At 35.1% G+C, this 23,878-nt stretch overlaps 1 protein-coding gene across 1 annotated transcript in view; it reads right to left on the bottom strand.

Moving 5' to 3' along the window:
• The window catches only part of LOC129495561 (histamine N-methyltransferase), a 51,280-nt gene extending 28,046 nt beyond the window's left edge, over positions 1-23,234 (bottom strand). Inside the window, exons 1-2 of the mRNA XM_055303202.1 lie at positions 22,884-23,234; positions 10,902-10,954 (exon numbers count right to left, since the gene is read on the bottom strand). Coding sequence (XP_055159177.1) covers positions 10,902-10,954; positions 22,884-23,020 — 190 coding nt within the window. The 5' untranslated portion in view covers positions 23,021-23,234. The remainder of the gene's footprint in view (positions 1-10,901; positions 10,955-22,883) is intronic.
• Between the last annotated feature and the right edge of the window lie 644 nt (positions 23,235-23,878).

Below are 23,878 nucleotides of genomic sequence, written 5' to 3'. Positions count from 1 at the left end.
ATTGCTATATCTTCTTGTTGGATTATCCCTTTTATTATTATATACTGTCTTTGTCTCTTGATAGAGTCTTTGTTCTAAAGTCTATTTTATTCAATATAAGTATTGTTACTCCAACTTTCTTTTGACTTCCATTTGTATTACAAATCCCCTCATTTTCAATCTGCAGGTGTCTCTACATCTAAAATGAGTTTCTTGTAGGGAGCATATAGATGAGTCTTGGTTTTTTTTTATCCATTTTGTCATCCGACATCTTTTGATTGGAGCACTCAGTCCATTTACATTCAAAATAATGTAATGTAGATAGGTATGTAACTATTGTCATTTTATTTGTTTTGTCATTGTTTCTATTTCCTCTGATCCTTTCTTGTTTTTCTCTCTTTTGTGGTGTGCTGATTTTCTTTAGTGATATATTTGGATTTCTTTCTCTTTGTTCTTTACATATTTATTAGAGATTTTGAATATATGGTTACCATTAAGTTTGTATATAACCTTCTTCAGCATATAGTAGTGTTGATATAGTAGTGTGGATATATTAAGTTGATGGTCATTTAAGTTTGAACCCATTCTTTACTCCTCCTCATGTTTTAGGTATATGTTGCCATATTTTGCATTTTTTTTTTACTTTGAGTTCTTTGTCTGATTTTTTTACAGAAATGCTCTTTTTTTTTTACTGCTTTTGTGTTTCCTACCTTTATACTGTCATCTTTGGTCTCCTCTTTCTATTCAAAATTCCCTTTTAAAACATTGCAGAGCTGGTTTAGTAGTCATGAACTCCTTTAGTGTTTGTTTGTCTGGGAACATCTTTATCTCTCCTTGTATTCTGAATGATAGCCTTTCTGGATAGGTATTCTTGGCTGCATACCATTCAGCACTGTGACTTATGCCACTCCCTTCTAGCTTGGAAAGTTTCTACTGAAAAATCTCCTGCTAGCTCTATGGGTTTTCCCTTAAATGTTATTGGATTTTTTTGTCTTGCTGCTTTAAAAATTATCTCCTTATCACTATATTTTGCCAATTTAATTACAACAGATCTTGGTATGGATCTGCCTTTGTTGATTTTGGTGGGAGTTCTCTGTGTTCTTGGATCCGAATATGTTTCCTTTCCCAGATTAGGGATATTTTCAGCTATTATTTCTTTGCATATATTTTCTGCCCCCCTCTCTCTTTCTTCTTCTTGTTATTTTTTGTCACACAAAATATGCTGATCTTGATTTAGAAAGTAAAATTAAAACTAATTTTTAAAAATCCCCCTCATTGCAAATCTCCTTCCTTTGTACCACCTCATCCCTCAAATCAGCCACAACTATAAAATGATTCTCCATGTCTTTTTTGGGGGGTTATGTTGAATCTTTATTTAACTTTTCAGCCAGATAATTTTGTGGTTGTAATATCTTGATTTCATAGGAGCCATATTTTAAATGCATCATGCCTATATTTGAGGGATTATGTATTTGAAATCCCTGGGAATGGAACTTAACAAAAAGTTCAAAAACAAGGAAAGAGAGGATTTCATTCTCTAGACAACTTTTCTCTATTCCCCGAACTTCAGTGGTATATTTAATGAGATATCAGAGAAATGTTGCATTCTTGCTTAAAATTCAAGGTCAGCTGATTAAAAATGGAAAAAAAACATGAAAAGGAAAATTTAGAGGTTATGGATAGATAAAACTGAGCTCAAATTTAGTATTTGCCAGAATTATACAAATTTATTAATATCTCTGCCCTTTAAAGTGCATGTCTATAAATTAAGGATAATGTGGTCTATCCTATTGTAAAGGTCAGCGGCACTATGTGGAGATCTGGTACTTCAATTCATAATTATATAATAATTGTTCAATAAATTGAAGCTATTATACATTAATTCAATGAATATTTCTGGGCACCTACTAAATGCTATGTTCTAGTCACTGGAGATATAGCAATGAATAACACAGACTAAAACATTCAAGTGTTACAGATGGTGATAAGTCTCACAGACAAAACCCAGGCAAAAGGAGCAAGGTGAAGCCATAAAGGGGAGTTTGTGATTTTCAATTGGATGGTCAAGTAGGCTTCACGGAAAAAGTGACATTTAAGAGAAAGTTTAAGGAGACTGGGAATGAGGGAATGAAGTTTTGCCCTTCTAAATGGGCAGTCCCATAATAAGATGAAAACTGAGAAGAGTGCTCATCATGTATTTGTATTGTCTGGGTTGTTCTTATGATTTAGCTTCCATCAAATAAAACACAAATCCCAGCTTAAGAACCCTGGGGCTTCCCAAAATAAGAAAACCTGTAGGTCAAGAAAATGGAAGATTAAAGACTAGAGATATCTCTTGCCATTTGATATCCACCTATTCTTGCTTCATTTCTCATATCAAAATATATGTGAATTCTTTATATTATCAGCAGGAAAAATTTTATTCTATTACATGTTGCATTAAGATTATTATCTTCCTTGCTCTCTCTACTAGAACATAAGGAACACAAAAAATTGTTTGTAAAGAGAAAAATTGCCCAGAAAGCTCTGCGCTTAGTGATGAAAAATAATTTCAGCTATGGGTTTGCAACCAAAGTAAGAATAATCTGATGTTGAGCTGCAGGGGGAAAGATAGAAGATTCCTGACAAGATCATCTCATCTCAATATCTCTCTCTCTCTCTCTCTCTCTCTCTCTCTCTCTCTCTCTGGGTGGCTCAGTATTGAGGCAATTCTGTCAGTATAGAAATATGAGAGTGGAATATTAACAGAGCTATAGGGTCTCAGGAAAGGAATTATAAATTCTGAGTCAAAAGCACATTGCCATTTGCTTTCATGTGTCTTCTGGCTATTTGCCCAGGAACAAAACTGCCTGAATACTTTGCAACTGCAGGAGTCCTAAGAAAAACCGTGCTACCAAAATGTTGTATGAAATATAAACTTAGAGAAAATGTTCCAAAAAGTGCTAAACACTGAAATGTAGATATATTTGATAGATGATTCACATAAAATACAGAATTTTGCCTTAACTTTTAATTTATAGATTTTTAACATATAGATACTTGATTTCTACTTCAGCATATACATAGAAGGAAGTAAATTCTATCCATACAATATTGTAATGTTTAAAAGTTATATTAAGTTACCCTTAATGAAGTGCTTTTTCCTACCTTTCCTTCCTTATACCCAAGGACAGGATTTATAGGATGAAACTCCTTAAAATGGCAAAGGTTGTCCAAAATAATCATGTAGATGGTGTGATTTTATCAACATTGGCAACATGCTCTCTCATGCCTATTCTGTCTCTTAAATAACCTTCACAGGCTCTCATCTGAGCCTGCAATATTAATAACTGTTAAAACACAAATGCTATTGAGGAAAACTATCAGTTATTTAAACCTTCGCATGAATAGAGTCTGAAGACCTACTGTCCTCATGGAATAAAAAGCATTAAACAATAAGTATCCCAAGGAAAACACAGTGAAAAACCAACATCCTTTTGACCACCCTCACCCTCATCATTATGGCTAACATGTACTTGGATCAGCCGTGAGAGAATCTGTGTGCTCTGAAAAAAAGCTCTGCTAAGTTATAACACAGATGGCATGGCTCTTAAAATATTTGTACAGGTATAATGCTGTTGCCAGTGACTCAAAAATGGCCAAAGGAAAATTGTCCCAAAAACATATATGTGGGAACAGTGCTATGGGCATCAGCCACATAGCTAAAGTTGCTGTGAGAAGTCAGTGAGTCTACTCTTTACTATCATCTCTCATCAACTATAAGATTATAGTTTTCACTAGGTTTACTTTTCCTGTCCCTAGTTATAAAATAAAAACTGTAGGAAACCTGAGAAATAGACAAATATATAATGTACAAAATGAAATTAACAGTACTACCAGAGAAAACCAAAGTTAACATTTTGGCTTATTTCCTTCTAAACTTGTCCTTTTTTACTTTCAAACAAATAATTTCCTGTAATCTATCCAGGTGAAATAATCTTGTGTATGAATTATTTTGATTTGCTTACTTGAGGGTTAAACCACGAATATATCAAAATTCACTTAAATGTGTTATTTATGGTGGCAATTCTCTAAAATGGAATAATTGTTTTAATTATTATCTTTGATAATATAATGTAAATGTAATGTAAATTTATATAATTGTATACATTTATATGTGGAAATTTATATGAATATGTATTTATATATAAAAACATATTTTATATATAGTCAGTTGGTATATAGTTATTTTTTTCCTATCATGAAGAACCTGACAACAAACCATGACTTTTTGAGCAAAAATGTTGTTTTCAGATTAATTCCAAGAACCAGAACTAATGTTAGAATGAGCCCCTTGATCTTCGGTGGTATTGAAAATAAAACAAAACAAAACAAAAGACAAAGTTTAAGGATAAGGGTGCCAGATGCTGAGAAAAGATGTAGGCTGAAGAACTATAGTACATTTTTAGAGGCCTCCTCATTGGGCAAGACCAGTCTAATAGCTGAAGCACTTGCAGATGGGGAGCAGAGGTACAGGGGTGGGAGCAGGGATGTCCAGGGGTCCATGAGGAGGGGCTGAAGCAGAAGCTGGGGCTGTCGTGGGACAACAGGGGAGTGGCTAAGTATGTCAGTATTTTTATTGACATATTTATTTATTAAGTATATCAGTATTTTTAGAGCCAGTATGAACAGACCTTTGTGTATTAGATGAATATCAGAACTTTTTCTGATACATTACTTACAGGAACATTTCATTTCATTTCATGCCTTTATCTTTTGTACATGAAAGCTTCCGTATCACTGTTATTTCATTAGTATTATATATTGGCTTTTTAAATCTTCTCAAATTGTTCTCAGTAAAAATTTGAACTTTTCTTCAAATAGGTTGCTTATTTTTGTATTAAATATAATTAATAACCAAACAAATAGGTTCATCATCTGTAAAATGAAGATGACAACAGACCCCTTACACCAAGGTTGCATGAGGATGCATATTAAATCACAAAGTTTTATTTAATAGTAAATGTTAAGTGGAACCTTATTCACTAATTAAGAGTTTGTCCCAAAACTGTCATAAGAACTGACAAGATACAAATTTTTCCTTCAGCAAAATTGCAGATAACCACATGCTAAGGTTTCCAAATACCTTGCAGATACTCAAAACTGTGAATGAAAAACTCATATGTTAACAAAAAAATGTGCATATGTCATATTGCTTTTTATCTGTTTTACCTATATCAAGCCATTACTGCATTCTTATGAATTCTAAGGCTGTGCAACTGAGTTTATTTGCTTTTCTGTGTATACAGTCATTTAATCTACAAATAATGGTAGTTTCTTCTTCACTCTGCTCATTATCCTGTTTTCCTGTTTAAATCCTTATTGAATTAGCCAAAACAGTCTTGTTTACTCTGGTTTTAATGACAATGATTTCAATGTTGTAGCATTATGCTTGTTTCTCTCAAATTGGTAATATATTTGTTGTTAATAATACTTCCACTTCACTTGAAAGTTTTAAATACAATGGAGTAAACTATTTTGTTAAAATTATATGTATTTTAATATCATTATGAATGCCTTTAACAAAACTTTCTGAGACCCCAAACTATGATTACCCAAAGTAGACAGTCCTGAATTCTATAAATTAGTGAATCAGTCTCTAATAATAGAGTAGCTGCTAGCATGCCACACATGAATCTGTAGAGTCCATATACCTCTAATAATAGAGTAACTGCTAGTATGCTGTACATGAGTAAAATAGTATTAACTCATTTCAAGTTATAAGCAATTAGAATACAGACTAAAATTTACATACATATCTAGAAGTCCCATTTGAATTCCACTTCCTTAGTATAGGCAAACATGGTGTTAGTCATACCACTCTGGAGAAATGGCTACCTCTTTCTAGAAGGTTAATCATGAGGCCATAGATTTTCTGGAGTAAGAGCACCTTTATTGGCCCCAACATACAAAAAAAAATGTCTAAGTCCTTTCCATAGCATATCTGAAAAGTATTTTTCTAGTCTATGCTGACTCCTAGAGCCTTATCTCTCAAGATGTGTGCTTTCATTTCTGGACAAGTTTGATCAGTGAGTTGTAATATTGACTCAAAAAATCTTTCTCTCTTACAACCATTGGTTCTTTAAGGGTAAATATTCTGTAGTTAGATCAACATGAAATATCTGATGATAGGAATAAGCACTTATATATATTTCCTTTTTTGGTCCAGAAAAAAATATTGAATGTGCTTATTTCTATCATCAGATATTTCATGTTGATATGTATATATACATGTCCCCTAATTAGGGGAACATATATATGTCCCCTAATTCTCTGAATTTTCCCAGTCATTCCCAATTTGCTGATATAAACTGTTAGCTTACTCTGGACCACTGAAAAACATTAACCTTTGCTTCCTACCACCTCCTGGCTTTTAAATTTGACACACTGGCTCTTTCAGTTCCTGCCCTAATTATATTTGCTTCACTTCTATCCAATTAGTTTAGAAAATTAAACTTCTGTGTCACCTTAGCATGTCATTATGAACAGAGACAGAATGAATAATCTAAAAGATTAGATTTTCAAATAGCCGGTTATTACTTAGTATTTAATATCTCCTTTTCCAAGTCACTTATTAACTTTTATATTTGCTTCATACAATCTGTTGAACTGGACTAAAGTCAAGAGGACTGGCTTTTGTTCTGCCTTGGTGGTTCTCAGGCTTCTTTTCTGTAAAATGAGATGTTGATGGTTTCTAAACTCTTTTCTGTTTTCTAATCTTAGTAGGAACACTGATGTCTATATGTTGCAGAACAAGAAAACCACCTAATTGTTCTCACTATATGTGAGCAAAATTATTACCAAAAAGATGTCATGAGAGGGTTCATATTACCTGTATTTCATATGTGAGTTGCTTCAGTTGATTAGGAATTATCTATGAGGGTTCCTGGGTGGCTCAACTGATTATGTGTCTGACTCTTGATTTCACCTCAACTCATGATCTCAGGGTCCTGGAATTGAGCCCTGCATTAGGCTCTGTGCTTAGCAGAGAGTCTACCTGGGAATTTTCTCTCCCTCTCCTTCTATCCCTTCCCCCTGAAATAAATCAATACATTTTTAAAAATTATCTGTAAACCTATATACTATTATATATGTTATGGCAATTGAGTCAGTACACAAAAGGTTAATAAAAATAGACATAGAAAGCTGGATAAAATAAGATTATTTGAGTTATCTTGTCTAATCCTTATAAAACTTTCTGGCATTTGAACATATGAACTGAACAGTATAGCAGATTTCTTTAAGCAGAGCCCGGAGCAAGGAGAGCACATTACCCATTACTGCCTCCTGGAACATTTTTCTGGGCATAAATGCGTGCACTGTAAATTACTACCATTCTCCTTTACCAAAAAGAATATGGATTTGTTTCTTTTAAGATTTATTTATTTATTTATTTATTTATTTATTTATTTATTTATTTATTTATGATAGAAACAGAGAGAGAGAGAGAGAGAGAGAGAGAGAGAGAGAGAGAGAGGCAGAGACACAGGAGGAGGGAGAAGCAGGCTCCATGCAGGGAGCCCGACGCAGGACTCAATCCCGGGACTCCAGGATCATGCCATGGGCCAAAGGCAGGCACCAAACTGCTGAGCCACCCAGAGATCCCACGGATTTCTTTTTATTTATGTACCAGGTAGCATAAAGACAATATTCATTAAACATCAAGTAATAATGAAACCCCATTGGGTGGTTTAATTTTAGGAAGTATCAGTACTGAGGATGAACCAAAAAGCATATTCTATGAGACTTAGAAGACAATGCAATTGTTCTCATTATCTGAAAGCAACTGCTAAAATAAATATAGTACTTCAAGACCTTGAATAAAACAATTCCAGTTGTTTCGTGTTTCATTGAAGCACAAACTCATGCAACACGACACAACTTCACACTTACCAGTCTGAGCTGTATAAAAGCTACATGATGTTTTTCATTGATGTCCTCTCCTTCATTTTTGGGGTCACATATTTATTTCATACATTTTCCTAACATTAAATATATAATATATGGATAGCAGTGCTGTTTATCAATTGTATTTTATTGATGTGTTAGATTAAAGATCACATTAAAAAGTTTGCCATGAGTTTCCTTTTTGAACTGCCCAGAGCCCTAATAATTGTTCAGTTTGTGAACTGAATTGTCAGACACCTTTTTCAAAAGTCTTATATTCTTTTTTAAATGGTGGAATCTCTCTCCACACAAACACCAACCTCTACAGAAAAGAAGCAGAAAACATAAAGGGTGCATTGGTAACCAACCCCCTGCTCATGTTTCTGAGAAGAAATTCAAATAAGCTGACAAAGAACATGAACACTAAGTGATAAAAGCAGCAATTTCATTTAGAGAAGTTTTTAGTTTGTTTGCTTTTGATTTTGTTGTTGTTGTTGTTTTGTTGTTGTTGTAATGGGGAGAAGTGGTAGGTAGCACTATTATGAATGGAGGAAATATTTGCACCAAAGATGTGCAGATAATGATCTGCAGGTGTGGACAACCAGGAGGAGACCATTTACAAGGTGAAACCAAAGAGGTCCATAAGCTAAGAAGGAAGTAGAACTTTGTAAAATATATTATGGGAGCTAAGTGAAAGTACTAGATAGGGCCAATGGCCTAATTTGCCATAGATTGGAGTTCGGTGACTGACTGGAAAGGATACTGAAGTCACAGGATAATGCAAAAACTCTCAGGCATGCTATAGATTATAGAACATGTGGAGAAACCATAAGGCAAAGATAGGGAGTTCCTCATTGTATAGTAATATATTGTTCTTCTTCACAGTGCTTGCTGTTAGGCAATAACAGGTTATCAGATAAGCAAGTCCCAGTTTGTATGTGAGCACCCAAACTGACTAAATGGGGTCCTATTATAAATCACTGCTCTTTCATGCCAGGAATATGTAGACCTACGAATTTCAAATAAATAAATTTTGATTTCATGTAGCTTACTTATTTGAGCAGAGAATGCTAAGTATCTATAGATTGAATTTCCCTTGGAGTTCTTCTTATATTTTTGATCAATTTCTCATGCAGAGTAACCTTAAAGGATACCCATATTCTCTCCAAGGCAGAGCCTGTCATTAATACAATGTTAGGGCTCAGTCAGAAAAATTCCAAGTGTTGCTTCCTTTGTTTTGATAAGTTCTCTATATTAGTTACTATGTGCACCTTTATGTAAGGAATCACTGTGCAGGCCAAATGTTCCTTTCTCTAGATAGCTTATAAGCATCTGGATAAATTTACATTAGAAATTCAATTAACTTTATATTAAAAGGTCAATTAACTTGGCCATGATAGAGATTGTTTTTAATTACTTTTCCTTGTAGGGCTTCTCTTCTTGTCCAAGCACAAATGACACTATCAATGATGGTCTCGTAGTCTGTTGGGTGCCTGAAACTCATATGTAAAACTCACTGGAAAGGACAGTCTTGGTTGAATGAATTTACTTTTATAATTCTTAGGACTTGGAATATCAGTAAGCAATGATAGGATATTTTAGCTTTAACAATCTCTATATTATTCATGACAGTATCCTTCATTATTTGTCCTTTCTGGTTTCTGTTTTCTTGGTGGAAGATGATAATAAGTAAAAATTATTTTAAAGAGTTAGCCCTCATTACATCATGTCACAGTATATTGTATGAAAAAAAAAGAACAAATGATTACATTAAAAACAAGTGATTCTATTCCATTAGAGAGCTCTTAGCTTTGTGTTCACATTTCACATGGGTCACAATTTAACTTGTTCATATGTCATTAGATTCTTATACTTGAGAAACCCAAGCCATTACCACTTGGCATTATAACTAAGCCATCACTCAGTCAAAAGAAAATAATGAAAGAAAGATACAAATATATAAGTAATGTATTGACTATATTTTACATATTAATATTATAACTCAGATCTTCAGATGACTAGCAATTTAAAAATAAAACAAACAGTACTCAGGAGTTTGATACCAGGTGAAATCTGCAGATTAAATTTTTTGTTTTATTTTTGAAGAAGGGACCAGCCTTTACCTTACAGGAGCAGTAACAATGTGCTAAGCATGATATAAATGTTATCTATGTAGTTCTCACTACAACTCTATGAGATATAATTCATTGTTTCCATTTTACTGATGAGCAAACAGAAGTTTATGTTCTGGCCACGGTCACAAATTTTCACACTCTAATGGTAGAGTCAGAAACTACACCCACATCAATCTGCCTTTTCAGATTTCCCATTTTCTTCTAGGGTAAAAACACAGCTCTAAGAGGAGTGAGATCAATGAAGTGCTTATAAAAGTGGGCTTGGGAGTGTGTTGAATGTTTGGAGGGCAGTTTGGGAACTGAATCACAGGAAGGGAATGGTTTGGGTCAGTGTAACTCAAAGAGTGGAGCCACAAGGATATAAATTAACTACGTCATTAAACATATTTTTCCCCCATAGCAATAGTTTCTCAATGAAGGAGCTGTATACTGATTTACATTCTGGTACATGCTTCTTCCCTCCTCCTGGACAATGACAGTTTGCAAACCAGCAAGCAGTCCACACTTCAGTGGCACATGCTTAAGGAATGTCATATGAAATTTTCCTTTACTGTGAAAACTTGAATCATTTTGGATAAAAGTTACCCTCAAAATTACCATATATTTTTCCATTTATGAAAAAGTATTAAAAAGCCACTTCTTATCCATATTTCAGATACAAATAAGGGCTTAAGTCCTAAATGTTATAAAAGTATGGGGGCCCTTAATCTTAGTTGAAATGTTACTACTCTTACTAGTTTTAATAAGCTAATCTCTTCCAAGAGCAAAGAAAAATAGTTTTCTTAAAGAATGAACAATATTGCCATCAAACAGCATGATGTTTCAAATGAAATACAAATTTTAAAAATGTATTATTCATACCTGCACCTCCGCCAATGCTTAGAATCTTAATTTCTGATTTTCTATCACCAATCCTGAAAAAAAAATATGTAGTTTAAGAAAATTGTGCTATGTGCTTTGTAAAATCTGATTATCAAGTCTAGTTAAAGAGAACAAACTAAAATTTTAGTGAACAAAAACTAGGCCAACATGAAAGGTCACACTCATGTTAGTGGTTACACTGCTGTGTTTAGAAATCTTTAGAAAATAGTTCCACTCGTTACTGGTTTTGAACTGGGAGACTTTTAGAAACAGCATTATAAACAGTTCCGAGATAGGAAATGCCATTTGTTTCATGATTAGAAAACAAGATCACAAAAAGTGGGCCTTTGAGTCTAGTGATCTAATAAGCCATTCATTAAAGATGGGAGAAAGGTTAAGGTGATTCATGCTGTATATCTGCCTTCCTTCTTTCTTGCTAACTTCCTTTCAATGAATAAATGTTTATTAAATATTTATTATACATCTATATTTAGCATTGGGGATATAAAAATGAATAAAACACTACTTTGCTCTCAAGTTAAAATGCAAGATAATAAACCCCAGTATTAAGAGAAGGGAAAGGTGGCAGAGTAGAAGAACCCTTAGCTCATCTCCTCCCACAGACACACTGAGACCACAATGACATATAATGCAACTCACCTGAAAACAACCTGAAGAGTAGCAGAACAGATTTTCCACAGCTAAAGACAGAGCCATATCAAGAAGAGTATCTTAGATAGAGATGTAGTAGGAACCAAGGCCCCAGAATGGCAACTATAGGCTGGAAGGATATTAGAGGCATAGAGATCCTGCCTAAGAGGTGAGGGGATGAAGCCCCATCTGAGGCACCCTCTGTCATAGGAACCTGTACCAGAAGACAAACCTTCATAACATGTGGCTTTGAAAATCAGCAGGAACAAACTCTGGGAGAGCCAAGCCACAGGAAACTGAGACTCTGCTCTTAAAAGGCCAGCACACAATATCACTCCATCAGACACCCAGTACAGAAACAAAAGTTTGAAAAGTACCTGGACATATAAGGAGGAAATTTATTGACTTTTTGAACTGGAGGGGCAGGGATCTAAGAAGCTTTCTACAGGAATGGAAATCCTGGAAGACATAATTTTCCTTGCCCTTTTTCAGTCCAGCTAGCTGGATGCTGGTAGGAGTCAATGTTGACACTCTCCATCTACCACTTGCTCTTCTCAGCATGCCCCTGCAAACATACCCCAGCAGGCAGTGCTCCAAAGCAGCTCCTATACCATCACACCCAGAAGACAGTGCTATCTGGAACCAGTGGCCCTTTAAAGTGATTTCTACACTGAAGATACTGAAGAGCAGCCCTAGCCATCAGTATACCTGCAGTAATTCTGGCTGGGCCTTTCTGCCAGCTGTGTTGGGAGCTCACACCACTGATCAGCAAGTTCATAGAGGCTATAGCTTGTTCTTTCAGCTAGCCAGGCTGTGGGCCATCTCCACCCATAGTGTCCATAGCAGTTGCAGCCTGGTCACACCAGGAGGGCACATATGGCCCACACAGGGGACACTCCTGGAGCACTTGGTCCTGGTAAATGGAGACATTGCATTACTGGGCTCCACAGGATGCCTTCTACATAAGACCACTACTTTCAAGACTATAAGACCAACTAATGCAAAGAAATAAACAGAGTCAGATAAAATTAAAAGACACAGGAATATGGTCCAAACAAAAGAACAAGAAAGAACATCAGAAAAAGAACTAAATAAAACAGATAAGCAAGGTACCTGATGAAAAAAAATGAGAGTAATGTTTATAAAGATGCTCACCAGATTTGGAAGAAGAGTGGATGAACTCCATGAGAACTTCAGCGAAGAGACATAAAATGTAAAATAAAAAATATCAGAGCTGATGAATACAATAACTAAAATGAAAAATATAGTAGAGGAAATCAACAGCATGTTAGAGGATGCAGAAGAAAAGATCAGCAATCTGAAGTCAGGATAGTGAAAAGCACCCAAGCTGAAAAGCAAAAAGAATTTTCAAAAAATGAGGATAAGTTAAGGGACTAATATATATTAAATGTACTAACATTTGTATTACAGGAGTGCCAGAAGGAAAAGAAGGGACAGAAAACTTACTTGAAGAAATAATTGCTGAAAATTTCACCAACCTGTAGGAGGAAACAGTTCCAGGAGTCACAGAGAGCCCCAAACAAGATGAATCAGAGGCGATCTATACCAAGACGCATAATAATTAAAATGCCAAAAATTAAAGATAATATGAAAATCCTAAAAGCAGCAAGAGAAAAGAAAACAGTTATGTAAGAGGAAATCCAAAGGCTATAAAACTGATTTGTCACCAGAAACTTTCTAGGCCAGAAAGTAGTGAAATTATATATTCAAAGTGCTGAAGGAAAAAAAAAAACCTACAATCAAGAGTATTCTACCTACAATATTAACATTTAGAATAGAAAGGAGAGATAAAGAGTTTCCCAGAAAAACAGAAATTAAAGCAGTTCATCACCACTAAACTAGACTCACAAGAAATGTTAAAGGGACTTATGTACCTGGAAAAGACAAAGTCATAAGTAAAAGTAAGAAAATTAGGAAAGGAAAAAAAGTGACATCATATACATAAAACATAGAGGGGGAGGTAAAAATGTTTTTATTTTAGAATGTGTTTGAATTTGAGCAACTATAAACTTAATATAGACTGCTATATACATAGGATACTATATAGGAACCTCACAGTAACCACAAACCAAAAACCTATAATAGATACACAAAAAATAAAGAGAAAGGAATCCAAGCATTACACTGAAGAAAAATTAAATCACATCACAATAAAGCTAGAGGAAAAGAAAAGAGAGAAGAACTACAAAAACAATTAATTGTAAATATTAAAAAAAATAATAATAATTGTAAATATTTATTCACCCAATATATAGGCACCTAAATATATAAAGCAAATGTTTTCATACATAAAGAAGTTAACAGTAATATAATAATAGTAGGGAACTTTACATCCCATTTACATCAACGGATAGAACATCCTGGCAGAAAATTAATAAGCAAATAGTGGCTTTGAAAAACACGTTAGATCAGATGGACTTAACAGATATACACAGAACATTCCATTCAAAATCAGAATACACATTTTTTCCAGTGCACACGGACATTCTCTAAGATGGATCATGTTAGGCTGTAAAATTTGTATCAATAAACTTAAGAGAACTGAAATTATATCAAACATCTTTTTTGATCGCAACAATATGAAACTAGATATCAATTACAAGAAAAAAATGGGGGATAAAAACCATGGAGGCTAAACAGCATGCTAGTAAAAATCCAATGGGTCAACTAAAAAATCAAAGAGGAAACAACAACAACAACAAAAAAACAGGAAACAAATAAAAATGGAAACCACCAGTAAAAATGTTTGGGTTGCAATAAATGCAATTTTAAGAGGGAAATTTATAGTGATGTAGGTCTACCTAAGAAACAACAAAAATCTCAAATAATCTAATTATACACCTAAAAGACTGGAAAAAAGAATAAATGAAATTCAAAGTTAGGAGGAGGAAGTCAGTCATAAAGATCAGAGAGGAAATAACTGGATGAAATAAAGACTTAAAAAACAATAGGAAAGATCAGTGAAATGAAGAGCTGGTTCTTTGAAAAGAAACAATTCATAAACTTTTAGTCATATTCATTAAGAAAAGCAGAGAGAGAACTCAAAATTGGAAATGAAAGAGAAGTTAAAACTGACACCATAGAAATACAAAGGCTTATAAGAAACTACTATGAAAAATTATATACTAACAAATTATATACTGAGAAATAGAAGAAATGGATAAATTCCTAGAAAAATACATTCTCCTAAAACTGAATCAGGAATAAATAGAAAAATCTGAATAGGCAGATTACTATTGATAAAATTGAATCAATAATCAAAAAACCTCCAATAAACAAAATTCCAGGACCAGATGGATTCACAGGAGAACTCTACCAAACATTTAAGAAAGAGTTAATACCTATTCTTCCCAAACTATTCCAAAAAATGGAAGAGGAAGTAACACTTCCAAATTCATTCTATGGTGCCAGCATTACTCTGATATCAAAAACAGATAAAGATACAAAAAAAAAATTACAGGGACGCCTGGGTGGCTCAGCAGTTGAGCATCTGCCTTTGGCTCAGGGCGTGATCCTGGTCCTGGGATCAAGTCCCACATTGGACTCCCTCCAAGGAGCCTGCTCTTCCTCTGTCTATGTCTCTGTCTCTCGTGAATAAATAAACAAAATTGTTTAAAAATATTACAGACCAATATCCAACATAGATGTGTAAATTCTCAATGAAATATTAGAAACCAAATTCAACAACACATTAAAAGGATCATTCACCATAATCAGGTAGGATTTATTCTGGGATACAGGATGATTCAATATCTGCTAATCAATGTGATATACCACATTAACAAAATGAAGGACAAAAATCATATGATCATGTCATTAGATGTAAAAAAGCATTTGACAAAATTGAACATCTACAGAATGGGCTTAGAGGGAATATACCTTAACATAACAAAGGCCAAACAGGAAAAGCCAAACCCCACAGCTTGTATCATATTCCTGTGAAAAGCTTTTCCTTTAAGGTCAGGAACAAGACAAGGATGTCCACTCTTACCACTTTTGTTCAACATAGTACTGAAATCCTAGCCAAAGCAATCAGGTAAGAAAAAGAGAAAAAAAGGTGTCCAAATTGGTAAGGAAACTGTCACTATTCATAGAAGACATGATTCTATATGTATAAAACCCTAAAGACTCACTAAAAAACTGTTAAATGTATAAAATCTATTCAGTAAAGTTGCGGATCCAAAATTAATATACAAAAATCTGTTCCATTTCTATACACTAATACACATCTAACAGAGAAATCAAGAAAGCAATCTCATTTACAACTGCATTAAGAAAAATAAAATACCTTGGAATAAATAAAAATAAGGCAGTGAAAGGCCTATCCTCTGAAAACTATAAAACTGATGAAAGAAATTAAAGGAACAAAAATAAATGAAAATCTATGCCATGCTTATGAATTGGAAGAATTAATACTGTTAAAATTTCCATACAACCCAAAGCAATCAATAGATTTAATGTAATTTATATCAAAATACCAATAGTGTTTGTCATAGAACTAGAACAAATTATCCTAAAATCTTTTATGGAACCACAAAAGACTTCAAATAGCCCAAGCAATCTTGAGACAAAAAGAATAAAGCTAGAGTTATCTCAATCCCAGATTTCAAACTATATTACAAAGTGGAAGTCATCAAAAACGTAAGGTACTGGCACAAAAACAGACACATAGATCAATGAACAGAATAGTAAGCCCCAAAATAAACCCAAGCTTATACTGTCAATTAATCTATGACAAAGGAGTCAAGAATATTTAATGAGGGGGTGCCAGGTGGCTTACAGTTAAGCATTTGACTCTTGGTTCAGCTTTGGTCATAATCTCATGGGTTGTGATATTGAGCCCCATTTTGGGTTCCACTGTCAGCAAAGAGCCTGCTTGAAATATTCTCTCCCTCTGCCCCTCTCTCTACTTGCTCATTCTCTCTCTCTCTCTCTCTCTCTCTCTCTCTCTCTCTCTCTCAAACAAATCTTAAAACAAGCAAAAAAAGAATACAAAATGAGAAAAAGACAGTCTCTTCAATAAATGGTGCTGGCAAAACTGGATAACTACATGCAAAAGAATGAAACTGGCCCACATTCTCAAACCATAAATAAGACCTGAATGTGAGACAGGAAACCATAAAAATCCTAAAAGGAAACATAGATAATAAACTCTTGGACATGAGCCTTAGAAAGATATTTTTGGATCTGTCTCCTCAAGCAAGGGAAACAAAGACAAAAATAAACAGCTGAGACTACATGAAACTAAAAGGCTTTTTCATGGCAAAGGAAACCACAACAAAACAAAAGACAACCTAATAAATGGAATAGATATGTGCAAATGATATATCCAATAAAGGGTTAACATCTAAGATATATAAAGAACTCCTACAACTCAACACACACACACACACACACACAGTAAAAAAGAAAATAAAATCCAATTAAAAATGGGCAGAGGACCCGAATAGACATTTTCCCCAAGAGAACATACAGATGACCAACAGACACATGAAAAGATAGTCAACATCACTAAAAAGGCAATGCAAATGAAAATCACAATGAGATATTACTTCACACAAGTCATGATGGGTAGTATTAAGAAGATAAAAAATAGCAAGTGTTGGTGATGGTGCAGAGAAAGGGGGACTCTGGTACACTTTTGGTGAGAATGTAAATTGGTGCAACCCATATGGAAAACAGTGGAAACAGTATGGAAAACAGGTTCCTAAAAAATTAATAGAAATACCACACAATCCAGCAATTCCACTTTTGAATATTTACCCAAAGAGAATAAAAACATAAGATATATGCTTAAACAAAAAGATACATGCCCCCCAAAAAAGATACATGCTCCCCTATGTTTATTGAACCATTATTTATGATAGCCAAGATATAGAAGCAACCTAAGTGTGAAATGGATGAATGGAGAAAGATGTGATATACATACACAGTGGAATATTACTCTCACAAAAAAAATGAGATCTTGCCACTTGTGACAACATGGATGGAGTTAGAGAACATTATTTTAAGTGAAATAAGTCAGACAGAGTAAGATAAATGCCACATGATTTCACAAATATGTCAGATCTAAAAAACAAAACTATCATCATCAACAACAAAAACAGAGACAGATTCATAAATACAGAAAACTGGTGGCTGCCAGAGGGAGGAGGGTGAGGCGATGGGTGAAATAAGCATAGGAGTTTAAAGGGTACAAACATCCAGTTATAAAATAAATAAGCTATGGGGATATATATACAAGATAAGGAATATAGTGAATAATGCTGTAATATTGTATGGTGATAAACAATAACTACACTTACTGTGGTGAGCATTTTGTAGTGTATATGATTGTGGAATCACTATGTTTAACACCTGAAACTATATTGTATATCAAATTTATCAAAAAAATTTTTAAAAATAGAGCCCAGTATTATGGTTCTAGCACTAGAAATGGAATGGGATTGATGGACTGGGAGGTAACAGTAGGACTTGCTTCTGATTGATGTTAATAAAAGGGGGGAGAGTATTAGAAAAAGGAGTGCACAATGAGTGTCTAACTTCCAACTTCGATGACTGCATAAAGTATGGAGAGAAAAAGGAAGCTGGATAATATAGTTTGATGGCAGGTGTGTGTTTTGACAGGGTGTGTTTTGTTTTGTCTTTTTTTTAATAAATCTGAATTCTACAGACATTTGGATATGCAAGATTTAACTTGAGTGGGAGATAGATCAGGGTCAATGATGTATTCTGGAGAATTAGTATCATAAAGTTATGATCAAAACTAGGAGACTAGATTCTATCACCCAAGCATATTGCAAAGAATTAGATGAGCAGTGGGAAGATGATGCAATGCCAAGTTTTAAAAGTCACTGGATTATGAGGAACAGGCAAAGGGGACAGAGAGGAAAACAGCAGAGCTCAGAGAGACAGAATTAGAGAAAGAGAAAGCCATTAGTAGCAGAGTGCACTACCAAAAAATAAAGAGGAATCATCTTCATTGAATTTGAATATGAATATCTTTGATAATAGTTTTAAAGGATAGCTGAGGGCAGAAGTCAGATGGCAGGGGGATTAAAACTGAATAAAGAGGAAGAAGATCTAGAGATTGTTGGAATAGAATGAAAGAGAAGGGAAAAGCAGAAACAGGAACTGAAAGAGTGGTGTTTGTTTATCTGAACTTTAGCTTGTTTTTTTTCTTTTGAAATGAAAAAGCCTGTACAGAGTAGCAGAACAAAGACAGAGATAGAAGCAAAGTTCTTACAGAAACTGGAAAGGATAGAGTCAAGGAAACATAAATGAGTTGCCTTTCTTAGTTCTAATTTTCTTCCCACTCATAATCATACACCCATCCCTATCTATGCTCTTGGTTAATTCTTAAAACTGCTTTTATATTTGTAGATAGTATAGTGAAGCTATGGAGCGCAGCACCAAGATTGAAATCCCAGCCTACCAATATATTACCTTAAGCAAGTTATTTAATTTCTCTGCATCTTTATTACCTATGAAATAGGATAATAATATCACCTACTAGATAGAATTGTAATAATAGTATCTAGTTTAAGGAGGAGTTGTGGGGATCAAATTATTTAATTCATGTATATCTCTTAGAAATGTGTCTGCATATGACAAGCACTCAACATATGTTAGCAATTATTATTATGTCAGCCACAGCTAAGTGATTTGACTCTTTGAGTCTTCACAATTCTTCTATGAATTAGACACTGTTATGATCCCATTTCATATATTATGATTAAGAATTATTGAAAATTTGGGATCCCTGGGTGGCGCAGCGGTTTGGCGCCTGCCTTTGGCCCAGGGCGCGATCCTGGAGACCCCGGATCGAATCCCACGTCGGGCTCCCGGTGCATGGGGCCTGCTTCTCCCTCTACCTATGTCTCTCTCTCTCTCTCTCTCTCTGTGTGTGTGTGACTATCATAAAATAAATAAAAATTTAAAAAAAGAATTATTGAAAATTTACTATTTTCTAGTCAATGATCTAAATGTGTTACATATAACAACAACAAACTTTATTACGTATAGCTATATACTGGAACTCTCTCCATCCCACCCTTCACTTCCAGATGGGGATTGTTTCCCCCAGGGAAACAAACCATCTTGGTGAATAAACTTATACTTTTGATATCTGAGAATCTCCTAACAAACAGCTAAACCCACATCCAATTGCTACAGTGACTCACACACTCAATAACCTTCACTTATATACACAAAGAGGATCTGAACACCTTTTTTGTGTTTCATTATTGATTGGATGGACAATCACATCATATCAGGTAGCTAGGGTGCTCCCCTAACCTGAGAAAGAACAAAAGAAACAGAAAAAGAACACTCAGAAGAAACATGCAGAAAGCAGAGGAAAATTTTATAATAGATAAAAAAGGTATTACATCTGTAAAAGATGAACAAGATGCTATAAAAATTCCTAAAAATTAAAAATATAATAGTAAAAAATAATATAAAGGCCATAAGATAAAATTGTAGAACTTAGATATATATGAAAATTAGAGAATTCGAAAGGTCTGGTGTTTGATGAATAGAAATTCCAGAAAGAGAAAAACAGAAGGAAGGGATGATAAAATAATACCAAAGTTTTCCTGAACTGAAAGGTCTGAATCTTGATTGAAATGGCCCAGGGGACTACACACAAAAATATGTGAAAAAGTCCCTTACCACAACTCATCTTAAATTTCAGAATACTAGATAGAAAATCCTTAAAGCTTGTAAGTAGGGAAAGCAAAAACAAAACCACAAAAACGAAAAAAAAATAAAAAGATCACAAATGAAACATGAGCAATTTGAAGGACACTGGATTTCTCAATAGAAACTCTAATTGCTAAAAGACAATGGAAAAATACCTTTAAATTTCTGATATCATTTCAGGATAGAAATTACTACCTAATAAAAATGACCATAGATTGAAGGCACTCTTAAACATACAAAATCTCAAAAAAGTTTACTTTTCATGCACTCTTTCTTGGGAAGCTCTTTTAAAAATATTTTTTATTTATTTATTCATGAGAGACACAGAGAGAAGGGCAGGGACATAGGCAGGGAGAGAAGCAGGCTCCCCATGGGGAGCCCGACACAGGATTCAATCCTGGGACTCCATCCTGAGGCTCCATCCCAGAATCACACCCTGAGCCAAAGGCAGATGCTCAAGTGCTGAGCCATGCAGGTGTCCCTCTTGGGGAGTCCTTTAAGGGGAAGGAGAATAAAAAGAAGAAGGAGAAGTAGAAGTAGAAGAAAGAGAAGAAGAGAGGAAAGACAAAAGAAGAAGAGGAAGAAAAGTCTAAAGAAACCGAGAAAGCAATAACATGAGATCCAGAATCAGGGAATCCAATACTGCAGAGAGGGAAGAGAATTTCTAGAAGTTGAAATAAATTCTCTTATCAATAATTGTATAGCAAAATAATAATAATAATAATTGTGTAGCAGACCACCAACAAATCACTGCAGACTAGAAAAGATGGACAGAGAGCTCCAGAAAAGATGTACCCATGGGAAGAAATTGACAGATGACTTGATCTGTTGGACTATGTTGAGAGGAGATTAATACTTCTGCTTGGGGTACAAGTAGTGATAGGTATAAGGAAAACTAAGAAAAGAAACTAAAATCAAAACAATAGTTAACTCTAGGAAAAACAAAAAGTACCTGAAAGGAAATGTGAATGTAGCATATAACACATCATTCAATTATGTATATTATGTACACAGGCAAAATGATGAAAACATTCAAATTATTGAACCCAAAATTTTGACATAAATATGCTGACATGATAGGGGAAGAAATGTAGATGCTTATTTAGCTATTTTAATACAGTAAATTAAGAAAGAGAAGAATAACATGTTATTTAGAATTAGGAAAGAAAATTTCATAAGAAGCAACAAAAATATTTCAGAATGTTGAAACTGGTTGCTTCTAAAGAGTAGGAGTCAGTGATGGGATTGACTTGGGCTAGGAGCCCAGGGCATTTGCAGGGCAATGCAAATTTGGTTATGCCTTTGAAAGTTCTTCAGTCTTTCAAAAATTCTACAATTGATATTTCCAAACAGATTGTGTATACCATGAAGGAGATGATATCATTCATTATGTTATATGCATCCATGATGCCTCTTTGAACCACTGATGACTGAAGAAAACCAAGGGTCTGGATAAGCTACAGACATGAACACAGACCTTTAGTACTTCAAAAGACCCAAAGAAGTAAATTACTAGTTCCTGGATAAGAAGTTATCTATATTTGCTGTATGCTTTGATTTTTGGCATCATTGTTTCATTACTTACTATTAATAAATTATATAACACTCTATTTTAAAAAAAATTAAGAAACTAACCATGAAAAATAGAAAAGGAAATAGAATTCCATACACATCCAACAATGCCTGCTTTCATCAGTCAGAGGTACTGTACTGGTGAAAGAATTTCAGGCCTACAATAGAGAAATCCAGCAAAAGATAAAGTATCAGTTTTCTTTGCTGTTGTAAATTGGATCCACAGTCAGTCATTTCTTCCCAGTTTTCTATCATTATTTCCTGAAGCAGAGTAAGTTACAGCAATCCACCCCTAGATAGGTGATTTGATTATCTTTAGCATGTGGAATCTTTTACTCTCGTAATGCTTATCAGCTCTGGCACAAATTGAACACATTAATCACCAAAAAAAAAAAAAAAGGGTCTGCAAGAAGGATAGGAACTAGTGAGTTTCACTGATAATGGGAAAATGCTGCTTCTTTTTTTTAAAGAACCACATTGCTAATATTAAGTTGAAAGGAAAATACTATTTTTTTTGAAAGCGATAACTATAAGGACGGATAAGGAAATGAATTTAAATGGATATTAGGAAAACTGAGAAGCACCCACCCCTCAATCCTCAGGAACAAACAGTAGTTGGCACTTATTTATATTTTGTTCTAAGGACAAGGCTACTAGACTCCGCGTTTGGGACTTTTTTGAGGCGTACAATCTGGAGGGCTGAAAAATCTGAGCTCAAAGATTGGTATCTTTTCCCAAATGAACGTGGATGTGTGCCTTCAAATGGTTAACGCTTATCTTCGCGCAGCTGGAAACGCTGCACAAATCTGAGCCTTTGAACGTGGGAAGCAGGCGTCTCACTAAAGCACCCGGGAGAAGGGGCGCAGGGGGGCGAGCAGGGGGGGCGAGCGGGGGGCGAGCAGGGGGCGGGGGGGGGGGCTGCTGTCTGAAGCTCCTTAGCCGGGGCCCAGCCTGCAGGGTTGGGCTCCCCCATCTATCACTGAGCACAAGCGGGCAGAGGCTTGTCTCTTGGACAAAAACGTCCTTTTTTGTTACCTTGCTGTTATGCCTGGCAGCTTCTTGTCCACGAATTCCTGCATGCACTGGTGTTCCGTGGAACTGTTGAGAAACCTCCGAAAAGATTCAACGTATCTGTTGTGGTCAGAAAACAAGCTCCTCATGGAAGATGCCATGTTTGGCTTTCTGATGGAAGACAGAGAAGGAAGGAAGTTTTAACTTCCCCCTCCTTTTCTTCCCAGTTCCCCTTTTTTTTTTCCTCCTGACTTCCACCAATTCCTATCCTCCCTCCCCTTGCACACACACAAAGAAAGAAAGAAAGAAAGAAAGAAAGAAAGAAAGAAAGACAAGAAACAAAAACCCTGCTTTGAATTTATCAGTCACTCAAGGCTGGTGTGCAAATCTCATTATTACGTCAGTCATTTGTACAGGACTTGGCGCTGCGACTTTAACCCCTACGGTGTTGTTTTGTAAGAACCAGAGGTGGAAAAGTAAAGCCGTAAATCCACTGCTAAAACTTGTTTTTTAAACGCCTGAAGTTCAGAAAGCCGAAAAAAACATTGGATTCTAATCACTTCCTGTTTTGTCAGCAGCAGCCAGAAGTAAATTCCATGTGGGACAGTGGCTGCTTTAAGAGCCGAAGGGGACAATCACGCGGATAAACTCCCATGTAAAAGGCTACAAACCACTGTCAGAAGTCTACCCCTGCAGAAACCTTTAGACTGTCCTCTGCCTCCAGGCTTTCTACAGGAGAATTTCTTGCCTTCACCCTTCTCTACCTGAACTTTACACTCATCCACTGCATCTCTTCAAATGCTGATTGGTTTGTTGTGATTCAGGAAGTCTCTTTAGCATATTACGGCACAAACGCAGTAGAAAGGGTAAAAGCCGAATCTGTAGCAATCATCCCTAATTGCTTCTGAACAAGGGATCTTAGATACTTAGGGTTGGATGAGCCTGAGGTGGCCTAGTGTTGTCACCTGTCAAAGACCCAAAATGTTAGAATATCCATCCACCTGCTGGACCTTTTACCT

Source organism: Nyctereutes procyonoides, unplaced genomic scaffold (genome assembly GCF_905146905.1).
Source record: "Nyctereutes procyonoides isolate TBG_1078 unplaced genomic scaffold, NYPRO_anot_genome, whole genome shotgun sequence".
In the NCBI taxonomy this organism is placed as follows: Eukaryota; Metazoa; Chordata; class Mammalia; order Carnivora; family Canidae; genus Nyctereutes; species Nyctereutes procyonoides.
The sequence above is the reverse complement of the archived record's forward strand: the minus strand, read 5'-3'. Positions and strand labels throughout refer to the sequence as shown.